Here is a 16,162-nt window from a genome sequence, read left to right as displayed (position 1 = left end):
GCAGCCCGGCCTCAGGTTGGGCACCATATTAGGACAAGGCGAGGCAGAGGAGCTCTTCGTTCCTTCCGGTTCCGCGCCCCTATCTTTTCTCTGGGCCCCTCCTACCTGCAGCCCCTGGGGCACGGCGGAACTAACTGCCGGGCGAAGATCCCGGCTGCCGAGCCCCGCCCCCAGCCTCCGGCTGTTCCCCAGAGTAGGCCCGAGGCATACCCCCGCCCCCATCCCACCTGCAGTGGGCTCGCTCGCGGCCTGCAAACCCTTCCCCGCAAGCCATATTGGGCTCTCCCTCGCGTCTCCCACCCGCGCGTCTTCTGCAGGGGGCCCGCCCCTAGCCAGTTCCGGGGCGGTTGCTCCCACCAACCGGAACTCCCCAACCCCTCCCGCGGCCTGGGGGCCGTAGGAGGCTGCAGGAGGCTGCAGTGAGGAGGTAGAGGGGGCAGGGGCCGCGTTAGGGGGTCCCTGGAGGACGGGGACCCTGAAGGCGAGTCACTGGGGCGACCCACGGGAGGGGCCAGACATTAAACAGGCGCACTTCTGTGTCAGGCACTGAACTGGGCTCTTGACGAGCATCCTCTCTTAATCCTCAGAACATCCCGGGGAGGTAGGTACTATTGTGATCCCCATTTTACAAATTCAGACTTCTATGGGGAAACAGACTCAGATTTCTTTTGTCCCCATTTTGTAGATGGGAAAATCGAGACTCAGGAAGATTAAAAAACATAATCAGAGCTATGTAAATAGGAAATGGTAAAAGGCTGGGCTTGAACCCAGGTATGTCCTGTTTATCAGCCCACGTTCTTTTTTTTTTTTTTTTAACTTCTTAATGTTTATTTTTGAGGGAGACACACAGAGCACAAGAGGGGGAGGGGCAGAGAGAGAGAGAGGGAGACACAGAATCCGAGGCAGGTTCCAGGTTCCAAGCTGTCAGAACAGTGCCCAACCTGGGTCTTGAACCCTGACCGGGAGATCATGACCAGAATCAAAGTCAGATGCTTAACCAACTGAGCTACCCAGGCACCCCTTACCATCCCACATTCTTAACCACTGTCAGGGGCAAAGAGAAGGGACAAAGATGGAAGGGGTGAGACAAGGAGAGGCTGGGAGGCACAGAGAACATTAACATTGTAAGAATGGATGTTTGGAGTTCAGGGGCTTAGCAGAACCCAAGTGGAGAACAGAAGAGCATCAGAAAGACAGGGCATAGTATATCATGGTAATTAGTGACACAGACTCAAAACTACCTGGATTCAGATTGCATCTTGGTAAACTTGGGCAGGTAAAATCCTTGGAGTCTGAGTTTCCTTATCTGTAAAGTGTAGGTCACCATTGTCCCTGCTTATGGGGTTGGGTGAGGAATTGATGAGAAACCAGTAAAACGTCTGCCCTTAGCTTAATGCACAGTAAGGGCTCTCTGAGTAGGAGCTGTGCCATTGACCTTGTCAATAGGGTACTGAAGCCTGGTTTTCCCCTTGAAACTGTCCCTAGATGGAGGGAGCTCTTAGACTTTTCTTGTCCCATTTTATCTCCTATCCATGGCTCTCTTCTCTCCAGTTCCACAGGGTCCCGTATCCTGGGCCATGAGTGAACTGAAGGACTGCCCCTTGCAGTTCCATGACTTCAAGTCTGTGGACCACCTGAAGGTTTGTCCACGCTACACGGCAGTGCTGGCCCGCTCTGAGGATGATGGCATCGGCATTGAGGAGCTGGACACTCTGCAGCTGGAGCTTGAGACCCTACTTTCCTCTGCCAGCCGGCGCCTACGGGTTCTCGAGGCTGAAACCCAGGTGATACCCTACAGAGAGGATATCACCAGGGTGGACTGTGACAAGTTATGGGATGGGTCATTGAGTTAGCCCCACCAGCTGAGGCCTTGAGATACAGGAGCTTAGAGGGGTGAGGAGAGGCCTAAACTGGGCTCGGGTGACATGTAGAATACACAAGAATGTGCACAATCCTCATAAATTTCAAGATTTCTAATTTACTGACCTCTGAACCCCCATTATGTTTTTGGTGCTAGTCATTAGAAGTAATTATTAGGACACTTCTGGTCTTCAGGGAGTTTGCCAACTAAAGGGAAAGGGAGGTCAGACAAATACAGGTGATGTTGGTTATGGTTAGAAGTACTAAAGGAACGGGACTGAGGAGACCTGTATTTGAATCCTGGCCTAAGCACTTGCTAGTGTTGCTGTTTCCTAGCTGTATGATTTTGGGACAGTTTCCTCCTATCTCTGAGCATCAGTTCCAAATCTGCAAACAGGGATGAATCATAGGAGGTGCCTGAGAGCTTTTGTGAAGATTAAAAGAGATACTTTGGCAAAACATTGGTTGATGTCTGACACTGAGTATTTCAAATGTTATTTGGTACTACTCTGATGATTTCTGTTGACAACATAAATATCCCCTCAGCCCCGTGGGCCAGATACTATGCCAGATCCTGGGGAACAGAGATAGTTAAGATAAGTTTTCTGGTCTCCAGTAGCTTATAGTCTAGTTGAAAAGACAAGGTATCCTGTTCATTCCAGGTTGACCAAACAACACAATTGGGCCTGCAGTGGAGGTACAAAGTGTCAGAGACACAAAGAGGCCTTTTTAATTGGAGCTCAAAGGATGAATAGTTAACTTGTGATCCCTGGAAGTGCACTGAAGCTTTTTGATCAGGGCTGTGGCATAATCAGTTGTATTATAGCTTCTAAAGGGCTGGGTAACTGATGTCGAGAAGGCTTCCCAGTTGTGGTGACATTTGAAGTGAAGGTTTGCTGGGAGGCTTGTTTGCATTCCCCTGAAAGTTACCACCAGCATATTCCAGTGCTAACATGCACTAGGGCATGATCATTTGTTTGACCTAAATACTGTAAGTGGTTTGGGTGATACAGAGGTGAGTCAATACAGACAAATGAATGGAATGATGACAAGTATATGAATAAAGTTCTGTGAGGCAGGCACAGAAAAGGAGCTGAGTTTTGAAGGATGCTTAGGAGTTTACTAAACAGGAGATGGGTAAATAAAAAGACCTTGGAGTCTTCTCAAGTTCTAGATCCTAATTCTTCACTAGGAGAAGGAATTGTCCTCTCATTTCCTTTCTCCCTCTCAGTGACAGTCCTCTGTAAATTTCAGATCCTCACTGACTGGCAAGATAAGAAAGGTGATCGCCGATTCCTGAAGCTGGGTCGAGACCACGAGCTTGGAGCTCCCCCCAAACATGGGAAGCCGAAGAAGCAGAAACTGGAAGGAAAAGCGGGACATGGGCCTGGCCCTGGCCCCGGACGGCCCAAATCCAAAAACCTTCAGCCCAAGATCCAGGAATATGAATTCACTGATGACCCAATTGACGTGCCACGGATCCCCAAGAATGATGCGCCCAACAGGTTCCGGGCCAGAGAACATAGAGGGGCCTTTGGATTCAAATAGTAAAGGCTGTGGAGGGGTCTGGGACTGAGGCTGGTGGGACAGGAGGTTCCCATTCAGGATCTGCTTCTCCCTGCAGGTTCTGGGCTTCGGTGGAGCCCTACTGTGCTGATATTACCAGTGAGGAGGTACGCACACTAGAAGAACTACTGAAACCACCAGAAGATGAAGCTGAACATTACAAGGTAGAAAGATTGGACCTTAGTAGACATGGTGACAAACTAGAGGACTCGAGAAGTGCCTCAAAATCAGAGATCTCAAAGTCATGTATCTTCTTCCTTCCCCCACCCTGCCCACCCTCCTATCTAACGCATTAACCCACCCAGGCACCCTGGCTCTAATTGTCAGCTTTCTTCTTGCATTATTTCCTCTCTATATCCTCCAAATGATCACCACATACATCCTAATGGATCTCCTTCAGTGAGGCTGTTCTTTGTACCAACATCTCCATCCCCTCTGCTTTTTTTTTTTTAACGTTTGTTTATTTTTGGGAGAGAGAGACAGAATGCGAGTGGGGAAGGGGCAGAGAGAGAGGGAGACACAGAATCTGAAGCAGACTCCAGGCTCAGAGCTGTCAGCACAGAGCCTCAGTCGGAGCTTGAACTCAGGAATGGTGAGATCATGACCTGAGTTAAAGTCAAACGCTTCACCAGCTGAGCCACCCAGGTGCCCCTCTGCTTTGATTCAAGACTTCATCAGTTTTTGTCCCAAGTGGTGTCAAGACAGTTCCCTGTCTCCAAAGGGACTTTTTTTTTCTTTCTGTAGTATGTAAAAGTTAGGTTTCTTATGATGTAAATAAAACAGTTTCCATCAAAGAAAATGTAGAAAATAAGAGAAGTGTTTGGGAGAACTCTCCCATAGTCCAGCTGTCATGATCAGATGTGACACAGCCCTGTTCCCAGGCCTCCTCTGGCTCCTCTTTGGCACAAGATTGATTCCAAGTAGTTTGGTCCTTGGTGACACAGACCCACCACCCGTCTCCAGTTTCCTCAGTCATTCCCCCTCCTCACTGCTGCATTTACCAGCCCCGACAAGCACCTTACCCTCACTCTAGGCCCACACAGGATCCTTGCTGGTCTCTGGGCCTCTGTACATGCTCCTCCTTTTCCCTTGGCAAACTAGCTCATCCTTCAAAGCACTGATCTCTTATCTCCGCCAAAATGCCTTTGCAGATTGCTTGCAGAAAATTTCTCTTTTATGTGCCACAGCACCTTGACCTACCTCTAGCACGTCAGTTCTTTGAATTTTTAAAAAACTTACTTGAAAAAAGAATTTATTTGAAAAGGTAGTCCATATAGGCAGTAGTAAATTCAAGTAATACAAAAGACAATTTCCTCTCCTGACCCTAAGCTTCCTAATTCTTTCTAGAGACAATAGCTGTGACTTGAGATGGTCCATGTACACATACCATTCTGCACCTGTATCTTGGAAATTTTCCATACTGGCCCCTGTGTGTGTCTTAGTTCATTATGTACCTGTCTCCCTTACCAGACTGTGAGCATATAGATTTTTATCTCCTTTGTTTCTTCCCATCTATGCAAAGCATAGGCTTCGGCCCTGGGGTAGGTACTTGGAGACAGATAAGTGAAGGAGCGAATCATGAGCTTTTTGGCAGTGCCCAAAATGCGCAGAGAGCCCCTACCAACCCCAGGCATGGCTTGCCAGTGTTTACCCTTTTTGGGCCGGGTGGCATCTCCCCACCAGATCCCACCCTTGGGGAAGCACTACTCCCAACGCTGGGCACAGGAGGACCTGCTGGAGGAACAGAAGGATGGGGCCCGGGCAGCAGCCGTGGCAGACAAGAAGAAAGGCCTTATGGGGCCACTGACCGAACTGGACACTAAAGGTAGGTCCCTCGCCTTCCTGCCTACACCAGGCCAGGACTTGAGTTCCCAGAAGAACTCAGCCCACCTGTGTACCACTTCTCTGTCTACTTCAGATGTGGATGCCCTGCTGAAGAAATCTGAGGCCCAGCATGAACAGCCCGAAGATGGGTGCCCATTTGGTGCTCTGACACAGCGCCTCCTACAGGCCCTGGTGGAGGTGAGCATCCTAACTCAAGACAGAATTATGCATGCTTTCTGTTTTAATGTTTTATTTTCTTTTGAAGTATATCACATATTTATAAAGGTGCAGAGATATTACATGTATAAATTGGTAAATTTTCATATATGAGCACACATGTATGTATAGCCTAACAGAAACAAAGCTTGCCAATCCAATATCCTACACAAGCCTCTCTTGTGTCCACCCCCCCCCCCCCCCCCCCCCGTCTGTAACCTCTCCCAGAAGTAGCCACTATACCACAGTTACTTTTGCTGAATGTTGGCTAAGGGCTGACCCCTGTGCAAGGGGCTTTCCACGCATCCTTTTGTTGAGGCAAGGACAGTGGTTTGCTCCATGTTACATACTAGAAGATAGAGGCTCAGAAAAAGGAACTGTTTGCTTGGAGTCATGCAGCTAATAAACAGAAGCAGGATTCAAACCCCAAGAAAGAGTCCCTTTCTTTATGCCCACTATCTGGCCTTAGACACATCCTTTCACCTCACTGAGCCTTAGTTTTCTCCCTGGCTCAAACACAGTAGTGTTTTTCTCTCTCGTGTAACAGTCTGGGCCACGTGTTCCAGGTTGGCTGAGGTGGGGGAGGGGAGAGATCTCAGCCCCACCCCATCAGACAAGGACCCCATCTGTGATGGTTTTGCCACCCTAAACCTGCTCTGCACAAGGTCATTCTGGGTATGATTACTACTCCAAGCCCACAGAAAAAGAGCAAGGAAGAATGTGTGAAGGAAAGTTTATGGGGTTTATGGCCATGACTGGCTGTGGCTCTTATCTCTTCTGATCGCTTTCCACTGGAGAGAGTTTGTCACATGGCCACATCTGACCACAAGGAAGTCTGGGAAATGTAGTGTAGCTGGACAGCCAGCAGCCTCTGTCACAACGTGCTTAACATACATTCCAAACGCTTAACAAACCTTGGCTCTTCTCTTTACTGTGGTTGAGTGTTTTCTCATTGCTCTTCTGTGTTGTCTTCTTTTGGTATCAGTACAAAAGAGGCATTTCTAAAATGATCAGAGCTTCCTGGAATCAGTTTGGGAAGGCTTCCAGAGCGATGGGAGCAATGAAAGAATATTTCTGGTCTGTGAAGACTGAAGACTCTGACTGTAGGTCAGGGAGGAGCAAGAAAATGGAAATATTACAGCTCTTACTCTCTCCCTCCCATTTCTTTTTTTTTTTTCTGTCCCACTTCTGTGTTCTTCTAGGAAAATATTATTTCCCCTATGGAGGACTCTCCTATTCCTGACATGTCTGGGAAAGAATCAGGGGCTGACGGGGCAAGCACCTCTCCCCGCAATCAGAACAAGCCCTTCAGGTGAGTGACAACCCTGTCCACGTTCCTACTATCTGGTCCCTGCTTCTGTTGACTTCTTTTATCCTAACATGGGAAGGTCTTCATTAAGAGAGAGGTTGAGGGCATTTAGATGAAGCCCAATGAAAGTTTCACATGTGCATGCTGGCCCAGCATTTCTGCATGCACAGACTTAAGTACAGGTTGTTCATCATAGCCCTGTTCATACCACAAACAACCTAAATGTCCAACTGAAAGGGATTGTTTGGCTAAATTGATGTAACTCCATATGATGAAATTACTTATAACTACTAATCGTTTTTGAGAAACACAGTTAATTGACATGAAAAAAGGTAAACACTAAAGTGCTAAGTGAAGAAAAAGTTGTAGCACAATACAGTTTGATCCTATTTTTACTCATCATATATTTAAATGTGTGTATGTAGAAAACTAGAATAATATAAAAGATAGGAAATGACATGAGACAAAATCTGGGATATAGATAGTAAATAAATATTATATAACAAAATATAAACATATTTAAAAATTTTTTAAGTTCATTTATCTTGAGAGAAAGAGTACAAGCAGGGGAGGACCAGAGAGAAAGAGAGAGAGAGAGAGAGAGAGAGAGAGAGAGAGAGAATCTGAAGCAGGCTCCACAGTGACAGCATGGAGCCGATGCAAGGCTCAAGTTTACTAGCCACAAATTCGTGACTTAAGTGAAACCAAGAGTCAGACACTTAACTGACTGAGCCACCCAGGCACCCCTAATAAAACACAGTTTTATATGTGGAATGTTAATAATAGCAAAATAACAGTAATGTGTATAGTAGTGACGTAAATAATAGTGGTTCTCTCTGAGTTGTTAGCATTATAGGTTTTTCTAGATTTGTTTACAATTCACATGTGTTGGCCTATGTTTGAAATAAGACCATGTGTGTCTCTCTGTATTTTTTCCAAAATATTGAGAAAAAATTGACATACGTCCTTGTATAAATTTAAGGTATACATGTACAATGTACAAAACACGTACATGGTCTGATTTTACATGTGTAAATTACGTGTGTTGTGAAATGATCACCACAACATGTTCAGCTGACATCCACCTTCTCATAGACACAATAAAAAGAAAAGAAAAATTCTGTGATGAGAACTCTTAGGATTTACACTCTTTTTTTTTTTTTTTTTTTTTTTTTAATTTATTTTGAGAGAGACATTGGGAGCAGGGGAGGGGCAGAGGGAGGGAGAGAGAGAGAATCTCAAGCAGGCTCCACACTGTCAGTGCAGAGCCTGATGTGGGGCTCAAGCTCACAAACCGTGAGATCATGACCTGAGCCAAAACCAAGAGTTGGATGCCTAACTGACTGAGCCACCGAGGCGCTCCAGGATTTACACTCTTAACAACTTTGTATATAACATACAACAGTGTCAGCTACAGTCATATTATATCCCAGTGTTTATTCATAACTAGAAGTTTGTACCTTTTGACCACCTTCCCCCAATTCCCTTCCCCCCACCCTCCTCCTCTGGTAATGAAAAGTCTGATTTCTTTCTATGAACTTTTTTTTTTAGATTTCACATATAAGTGGGATCATACTGTATTTGTCTTTCTCTGACTTATTTCAGTTAGCATAATGCATTCAGAGTCTATCCATGTTGTCACAAATGGTAGGATTTCCTTGTTTTTATAAGGCTGAATAACAGTATATTGAATGTGTGCATTGTGTGTGTGTGTGTATATATACATTCCACAACTTCTTTATTCATTCATCCATTGATGGACATTTAGGTTGCTTCCATATCTTGACTATTGTAAATAATGTACCCCCAGTGAACATGGGGGTGCAAGATAACCTTAACTAGGGATGTTGAGCATCTTTTCACGTATCTACTGGTGTTTTGTGTATCTTCTTTGGAGAAATGTCTGTTCAGGATCTTTGCCCATTTGTTAATTGGGCAGGTTTATTGCTTTTGAGTTATATGAGTTCTTTATTTTTGATATTAACTAATCAGATACATGGTTTACAATATCTTTTCCTGTTCCGTAAGTTGTCTCTTCACTTTGTTGATGATTTCTTTTGCTGTGCAGAAGCAATTTGTAGTTTGATGTAGTCCCACTTGTTTTTTATTTTATTGCCTGTGCTTTAGGTGTCACAGCCAAAAAGTCATTGCCAAGACCCATGTCAAGGAGCTTTACTCCTAGGTTTTCTAGGAGTTTCAGGGTTCCAGCTCGTAACATTTTCTCTATATTTTTATACCTAGATAGATAGGGAGTGCCCAAAGAGAAAGAAATGTGTCACTAGCCTTGGGAACCTTTCGGGTCCCCCCTCTAAGCTGGCCCTTGAGCTAAGCGCTACCTTCCTGTAGTGTACCACATACCAAGTCCCTGGAGAGCCGCATCAAGGAGGAGCTGATCGCCCAGGGTCTGCTGGAGTCTGAGGACCGCCCCGCAGAGGACTCGGAAGATGAGGTCCTCGCAGAGCTGCGCAAACGGCAGGCCGAGCTGAAGGCGCTCAGTGCCCACAACCGCACCAAAAAGCATGACCTGCTGAGGTTAGTGTGGACGGGATGCATGGGCCTGGGAGTGGCTGAGAAGGCTTTGGTCGCTGCTGGTCACCTTCTGGGCACTTTACAATAGGCTTCCCTGGGAGGGCCTCTAAATCACCAGGAGAGCCTTGAAAAAAAATATTGCCAGATACCACAGACTCTAAGGCTTAGACATCTGTGATTTATTTATTTACCTACTTATAATTGTGGTGAAAGAAACACATAAAATTGACTCTGTACCATTTTAAAAAGTACAGTTCAGTGGTATTACCTATATTCACATTGTTGCATGGTTTATTTTTTTAATCTTTTCATGCTTATCTTCTTTTCCTCTAACATTTTTATGAAAAATTTCATAAACACAGAACATCTGAAGGAGTTGTATGGTAAACGCCAATATACTCTGTACCTAGATTTATCAACTGTTAACATTTTGTTGGACATCCATGAATATTATTGGCTCTTCACTGGAAATTGCCTTGTTTTAGGATCAGTTCTTTAAGAAATTAGTCAGAATGTCTTTCATTTCATTTTGACTCCCATCCATCTTGCCCTGCATTGGTCATGACAAAAGTATAGGTGATCTCTGGAGGGAGATTATGGTAGTTGTTGCCCTTTTTGAGGGGAGGTAGAGAAGTCCAACTGAGCCTCCTTGCTTCTCACGGGCAGGTGTATGTCTTTGCCTCACAGAGCCACAACAGGGCAGGGCACACGCATTTGGCCAGCTCTGCCTGTCTCTTACACATTGTACTGGGGGCTAGGAAGAGGGACAGCAAAGAGCTTGTGGTCTACAAGCAGGTAATTGGTAAAGAGGTGCACCATTAAAAGGAGAGGGAACTGCTTGGTGACAAACTGCTAAGGGAGTGCTTAAGGATAAGGGTTACTGAGTGCCTGCTGTGTGCCAGGGACTTTATCCTCCTGTTTAATCTGGACTACAGTCCAGGGGGTAGGTGGTATTTCACCTCTTTACTAGATGAGGAAGTGAAGGGCCAATGAAGTGAGTACTCTGCTGAAGGTCACACAGCCAGTCAACAACCAAGCTGCAACTTGAGCCCAAGGCTGAATGCAAAACCTGTTTCTAGTTCCCTTTCATGCAAGGACAAGAAGAGGAAAAATAACAGGTGAAAGAGATACTGAGTGGGGTGGAGAGGAGAGAAAGATTGAATGAGCGGGAGAAACAAAGATGTGCAGATATAGAAGTAGTGGACACTGGGGTGCTTGGGTGGCTCAGTCAAGCATTCAACTCTTGATTTTGGTTCAGGTCATGATCTTGCGGTCACAAGATTGAGCCCCACGTCCAGCTCAGTGTGGAGGCTGCTTGGGACCTCTCTCTCTCTCCCTATTTCTCTGCCTCACCCCCACTCGAGTGCGCATGCGCTCTCTCGCACTCTCTCTCTCTAAATAAATAAATAAATAAATAAATAAATAAACAAACAAACAAACTTCTGGAGCACCTGGGTGGCTCAGCTGGTTAAGTGTACAACTTCAGCTCAGGTCATGATCTCACAGTTTGTGGGTTCAAGCCCCGCGTCGGGCTCTGTGCTGACAGCTCAGATGGTGCTTTGGATTCTGTGTCTCCCTCTCTCTCTGCCCCTCCCCTGGTCATGCTCTATCTCTCTCTGTCTCAAGAATAAATAAAACATTAAAAATAAACAAATAAACTTCTAAAAAAGGTAGTGGACAGTGAAAGAACTAGCTTGGGTTGTTAGAAGCCTAGAATCCAGTCCTCAGCTCTGCTATTGACCAGCTCCAGGGCCTTAAGCAAGGTATCTCCTACCCTGAGCAGCAGCTTCCCCTTCTGGAAAATTAACACATTGGACTAGATCACATCTCTAAGCCACCTTCCAGTTCCACCAACAGTGGAATTGATAGGTCAGATTTCATTTACAGGGGTTGGTTTGGCATCTCACCCACTCAGGATGCCTAGACCCTTAGGTTGCTCTGGAATTTGGATACTGAAGTCAGCAGGTCTTCTGCTAACACTAGAATACCTTTTAAAGATGATTGCGTGGAGCCAGCCTGCCTTAGTTCAGATCTCCTACTCACTAGCTGTAGGATTTAGGAGTGTTTTTTATTCTCCTTGACCTCTTTCATCACTGGTAATATCAGAATAATAGTACCTACCTCACAAGGCTGTTATGAGGATTAACTGTGCTGACATATTTGAAGGGCTTAAGGTAGTAACTAGCACATAGTATCGTAGAAGTGTGGGTCAGTAACTTTGCTTTTTGGTATGAAACAGCCCACAGGAGTGCCATCCTGGGGTGGTAGGTGGGTTCAGTATGGAAGAGGGAGAGGGACCCCACTATGGAGGTGGGCTTCCCATGACACCTTGGTTGGCTGGTCCCTACAGGCTGGCAAAGGAGGAAGTAAGCCGGCAGGAGCTGAGACAGCGGGTCCGCATGGCAGACAATGAGGTCATGGATGCCTTCCGGAAGATCATGGCTGCCCGGCAGAAGAAGCGGACCCCCACCAAGAAGGAGAAGGACCAGGCTTGGAAGACTCTGAAGGAACGTGAGAGCATCCTAAAGCTGCTGGATGGGTAGCCTTCACCCCTGCCTCAGACTGTCTTCCCCTGGCCTGGGGGAAGGAGGGCTAGGGAGCCCACTTCTTTCCTTGGCCTGCCGGAACCCTAGGCCTGTGACTGCCTGTTAATGTCAAATGATGACAGTCTGTAGAGGTCTGTGGCCCTTCCCTGAAGTCGTTGGTCTAGCTCTGTACAACCAGGACATGGGAGGCCCTGTTGGGCTGGCCTGAGGCCCACTCTGTGCTTCCCCCTCTTTACTATCCCCCACTCCCTCCCCTCTTTCCCTCAAGGACTTCTCCCTTGTGGTTTTGTAAAGTGCAAACCTAAAAGTAAAGTGACTGCTGTGGTTTTTTTTTTTTTTTAAGTATCCCAAATCTTTGAATGTCTGTTAACTACAGGTTAGAAAAGAACTGGTGTGAAAGAAAGAAAAAAAAAGAAAAGAAAAGAACTGGTGTGGGTGGCAGGGGAGGGCATGCTTGGTGGCTCTCAGCCTTTGGACACTCACCCATGTCATTCATTCAGGAAGAGCTCTCAGGGTACTTGTGGCTGCAAGTAACAATACCCTCAGCTCCAAGTGGATTCATAACAAGGAAATGTATTGGTTTGGGGCTTGGTGGTCCTGGGGCAGGATGGCCTCCAGGGTTGGCCAACCCAGCATCTCAACAGGGCCATGAAGGGTCCAGGTTATCTCTGTACTGCCTTCTATGATGTCAGCTTTTGCCTAAACTGAATTTTCTTCCAGCTGTGCAGCCAGTAGCAGTCAACATCCAGCACAAGAGAGGGCAGGAAGGAGCCAACTGGTTTCACTGGCCCACCCAAAAGCAAGAAGCCTTTCCCAAATACCCTTATGTCTCGCTGGCCCAAACAAACTGTCACATGCCTATTCCTGAACCAGTCACTGTGGCAAGGGATGACTCTGATTGGTTTTAACTAGTGAGAGTGGAGTCTGCTTCCCCACCAAGCCCAAGGCAATGGGGAAAGACGGGGGAACTCAATAAAGATCTGAGTAGGAATGGGGAAATGGATGCTGGATAGGCCACCAATAATGTCTCTTCCACAGCCCGAGAAGGAAACAAGGTATAGGCGATAGAGATGAATAAATGTGCTCTCATCCCTGTCTCAAGTTGGTCCCAGATTAGTCAGGGAGTCAGAAAATAATTTGTAAATTTACTGTGGGAAGGTTGAGGTCTACACAGGACAAGGGAGGGGACAGTTCCCTGAGGAAGTGACCTGTGAACTGAGCCATAAAGAAGGATGGCAAGGACAGGCAACATTCTTGTATGCTCAGCACTACTGTTAGACCTGCTGCTTCCCCATTCCATATGGCTCTTGTGGAACTGTCAAACTAGGATGGATACATGACCCCAACTTGGCCAGTCACAGCACCCTATTCTTTATCCATGATAATTGGTCTAAAGAACGGACATCTGACTTGAACTGGGCCAATCAGAGGCCTTCCATAAGCTTGTTCTGATGCTGAGAGAAGAGGATTTCTCTTCTTTTGGATCAAAAGCCTTAGAATGTAAGCTTAGACCACCTGGTGACCCACTTTCTTGCCATGGGGAAGAACCTGCCTGAGAATAAAGCCGACTCAGAAAAGCAGAGCCAGGAGATGGAGAAGGAGATGAAGTTTTAATGATGTAGCTGGAGTCCTAGATCTCCCATTGGACCTTCCAATTACATCAGTCCACAAATGCTTCTTTAGGCTTAAGCTAGGTCGCTTTGGTGTTTCGTCACTTGTCAACTAAAAAAGGGCCTAATGAAAGTGGACTTTGGCAAGAAGGAAGGCTGGAGTGGAGTTCTGAGAGAGGACAGCATGAGGGCCTGCCTCCCGCTAGGTGCAGAGCCTAGCTGCTGTTTTTCAGTGACTCATTGTTTGCAGATTGCTTAGAACCTTCTCAGAAAAGACACCTAACACTTAATTTCATTAATGAATTTGATTAGTGAATTAGCAATAAAATTAAGTACTCAGTAAATGTTAGCTCTGTACCAGGCACTGTTCTAAACTTGTTAAGTTACAAATCTCAGCTACCCTACATGGTGGGTACTAATAACATCCCGTTCACAGATGAGGAAAACAAGCCTAGGTGATCAGCAATTAATAATCATCATTGAGGCAAGATTCAAACTCAAGTCCATTTGACTTGCAGACACAGACTCTTCATTATAGAACTCACTGGGGCCCCACTCCCTTATGGCCGATATGAATGACACTCCTAGGTTTGGGCACTGCAGAACCTGTGCAACTTGCAGATCCCCTGCTTAACCATTCACTTCCATGTTCATTAAGCCAGACCTCCCCAGAGAAGCATCACTGGTAAAGAGTTCCAGGAGCAGAGACCATTTTATGGAGGAGGTAAGATGACAGTCAGATCCCCAAATTGGGTAAAATTGTGAGAGAAGGCAGGTATTATAAATAGGAGGAAGAACCCCAGAATTCTGACTGGGCCTGGTTCATTAGGGAAAAGACTTTGAAGGATCAGTTGCGAGAACACTATTCTCTGTCGCACACCTACTATCTGCCTAGTACTGCACTGGGCCCTCTACTGGCATGTTTTGATGCTCACCACACACCTACAAGGTGAATAGAACTATTTCCACCCTGCAGAGGAGGACAATGAAGCTCAAAGAGGTGCAATGCCTTCTGAAACTATACAGCTGTGGTGCAGGAAATGCTCAGCACCATCGCTGAGTTGACAACCACATTGGGCCAGGGAGTCCCTTCTAATGGCCACATCCGTGTCTGCTGGAGCCAAAGGAGACTTCCTTTATGGGGGTTGGAGGAAGCTGGGTTCCCCATGGCGGGGGAGAGAGTAGTTCTAGCACCTCAAACCTACTATTTTAATTTGAAACAACCCTGACACCTTATCACTTGTCTGGTGAAAAAGCCTTTTGCATCTTGGCCCTGAAAGGCATCCACCATCATTGTTTCTCCACAGTCCCAAATGTCTTATAACTGACTTTTGGAAACACCAGCGTGCATGAGAATAGGGAGGATTGAATGGAGGTTAAGCCCTGATGTCAGGAAATGACCCAGTGTGAGTCCCCAGCCCCTGCCAGCTCCTGAACACTCTGGGGGATTGGCTTGATGGATACTGGGTCCCAGTTAAATCTTGCTAAGAAGTAAGTGACGGCTGTAACTTTGTACTAATGTGGTCAGGGAGTAATTTCCCTTTCTGCTCCAGAGCTCAGGACTTAATGGAGACAACCAAACACAAATGGACCATAACTCACCTGTTCATGTATTAACTCATCATTTCTTCTTTTCACTCACCTCCTTTGTTCATTCACTCCATCTACTTGCCTCCCTTTCCTCATTCATACTCCTGTTTCCTCACTCAGTGACCTTGTTGCCATGGCTGAGAGCTCTGTGAAGAACAATAATAGAAGAATGTACAAAGTCTGCAGGGACCTAGGGCACAGAATGACTTAACAACAGTTTAGAGGGTCAGGAAAGGATTCAGAGAGGATGTGGAAAGGAAGTTGCCAGGCAGAAGACATTGCAGACAAAAGGAACAGCAAGGCACAAAGGTGTGAACAGCTGGCCCGCTTAGAGAGAGGTGAGAACTGCACTGTGACTGGAGCCTTGGGTGTGTGGAGGGGGAAGGGAAGGATAAGAAATGAAGCTGGAAAGTAGGCTGAGAACAGGCTGGCTGTGAATAGTAGGTTAAGGGGCATGGGATTTAGTCTCAAGTTCAGTGGTTCTCAAAGTGTGGTCCTGGGGGCACCTAGCTGGGTCAGTCGGTAAAGCATGCGACTCTTGCTCTAGGGGTTGTGAGTTCGAGCCCCACCTTGGGAGTACAGATTACTTATAAATGAAATCTTTAAAAAAACAAGTGTGGTCCTTGAGCCAGCAGCATCAGCATCACCTGGGAACTTACTAAAGATGAAAATTCTCAGGTCCTAGACGCACTGAATCAGAAGCTCTGCCGGGAGCTTCAGACATCTCTGTTTTAACATACTCTCCAGGTGATTCCTGATGCATGTTAAAGTTTGAGAATGACTTTTCTAGGTACTAGGGATTCAGGGTTGGTGTGTGAGCAGGGGAGTGCCATAATAGCACTCCAAATTGGAAAGCACTTTGAGAGCAGCATGGAAGCCTGACTGATTAGAGGGGGTGAGAGTGCAATTAGGGCAGGCTGGAGTGTAATCATGTGCAAAAAGTACATCCGAGATGGTGGATGCCACAGAAGCTGGTAGATATCCTTCAAAATCTATTCTATAGTTAATAGGATTCCTGATTTTTAGTGGGACATAGCACCTCAAAGACTAAATATCTCAGCTTCTCTTGAAGTTAGATATGATCATGTGATTTAAATTTTGGCCAATAGGAT

The 16,162-nt window shown here is 46.2% G+C and overlaps 2 protein-coding genes across 6 annotated transcripts in view; one reads left to right on the top strand and one right to left on the bottom strand.

Moving 5' to 3' along the window:
* Positions 1-16,162, bottom strand: part of OGG1 (8-oxoguanine DNA glycosylase) — a 44,871-nt gene that overhangs the window by 4,566 nt on the left and 24,143 nt on the right. Inside the window, exons 8-9 of one of the 2 annotated variants that reach the window (XR_002153362.3) lie at positions 15,103-15,196; positions 5,685-6,567 (exon numbers count right to left, since the gene is read on the bottom strand). The gene's annotated coding sequence lies outside the window, so the exon portion shown is untranslated. Of the gene's footprint in view, positions 1-5,684; positions 6,568-15,102; positions 15,197-16,162 lie in introns of those variants that run through there. The other variant, XR_002153361.3, reaches the window with a different exon arrangement.
* Positions 65-12,162, top strand: TADA3 (transcriptional adaptor 3). 4 transcript variants are annotated; one of them, XM_045051941.1, is made up of 10 exons: positions 66-601; positions 686-771; positions 1,552-1,784; positions 3,115-3,365; positions 3,485-3,590; positions 5,110-5,251; positions 5,345-5,448; positions 6,669-6,778; positions 9,122-9,307; positions 11,655-12,162. In XM_045051941.1, the coding sequence occupies exons 3-10, from the start codon at positions 1,578-1,580 to the stop codon at positions 11,845-11,847; spliced, it is 1,299 nt and encodes a 432-aa protein (XP_044907876.1). In that variant the 5' UTR covers positions 66-601; positions 686-771; positions 1,552-1,577; the 3' UTR covers positions 11,848-12,162. The 4 variants fall into 4 exon arrangements, with proteins under 4 accessions (XP_023105774.1, XP_044907876.1, XP_006929030.1 ...); XM_006928968.5 differs by lacking the exon at positions 686-771 and having other exon boundaries at positions 66-427; XM_003982457.6 differs by lacking the exon at positions 686-771 and having other exon boundaries at positions 67-601.

The sequence above is a fragment of the Felis catus genome, chromosome A2 (genome assembly GCF_018350175.1).
Source record: "Felis catus isolate Fca126 chromosome A2, F.catus_Fca126_mat1.0, whole genome shotgun sequence".
Classification (NCBI taxonomy): Eukaryota; Metazoa; Chordata; class Mammalia; order Carnivora; family Felidae; genus Felis; species Felis catus.
The sequence above is the reverse complement of the archived record's forward strand: the minus strand, read 5'-3'. Positions and strand labels throughout refer to the sequence as shown.

Bases quoted from the DNA above. Each gene is read 5' to 3' on its own strand.
- TADA3 (XM_006928968.5), top strand. From the start codon at position 1,578: ATGAGTGAACTGAAGGACTGCCCCTTGCAGTTCCATGACTTCAAGTCT. The intron at 1,785-3,114 runs GTGATACCCTAC...TGTAAATTTCAG, and splicing joins TTCTCGAGGCTGAAACCCAG to ATCCTCACTGACTGGCAAGA. The intron at 9,308-11,654 runs GTTAGTGTGGAC...TGGTCCCTACAG, and splicing joins AAAAAGCATGACCTGCTGAG to GCTGGCAAAGGAGGAAGTAA.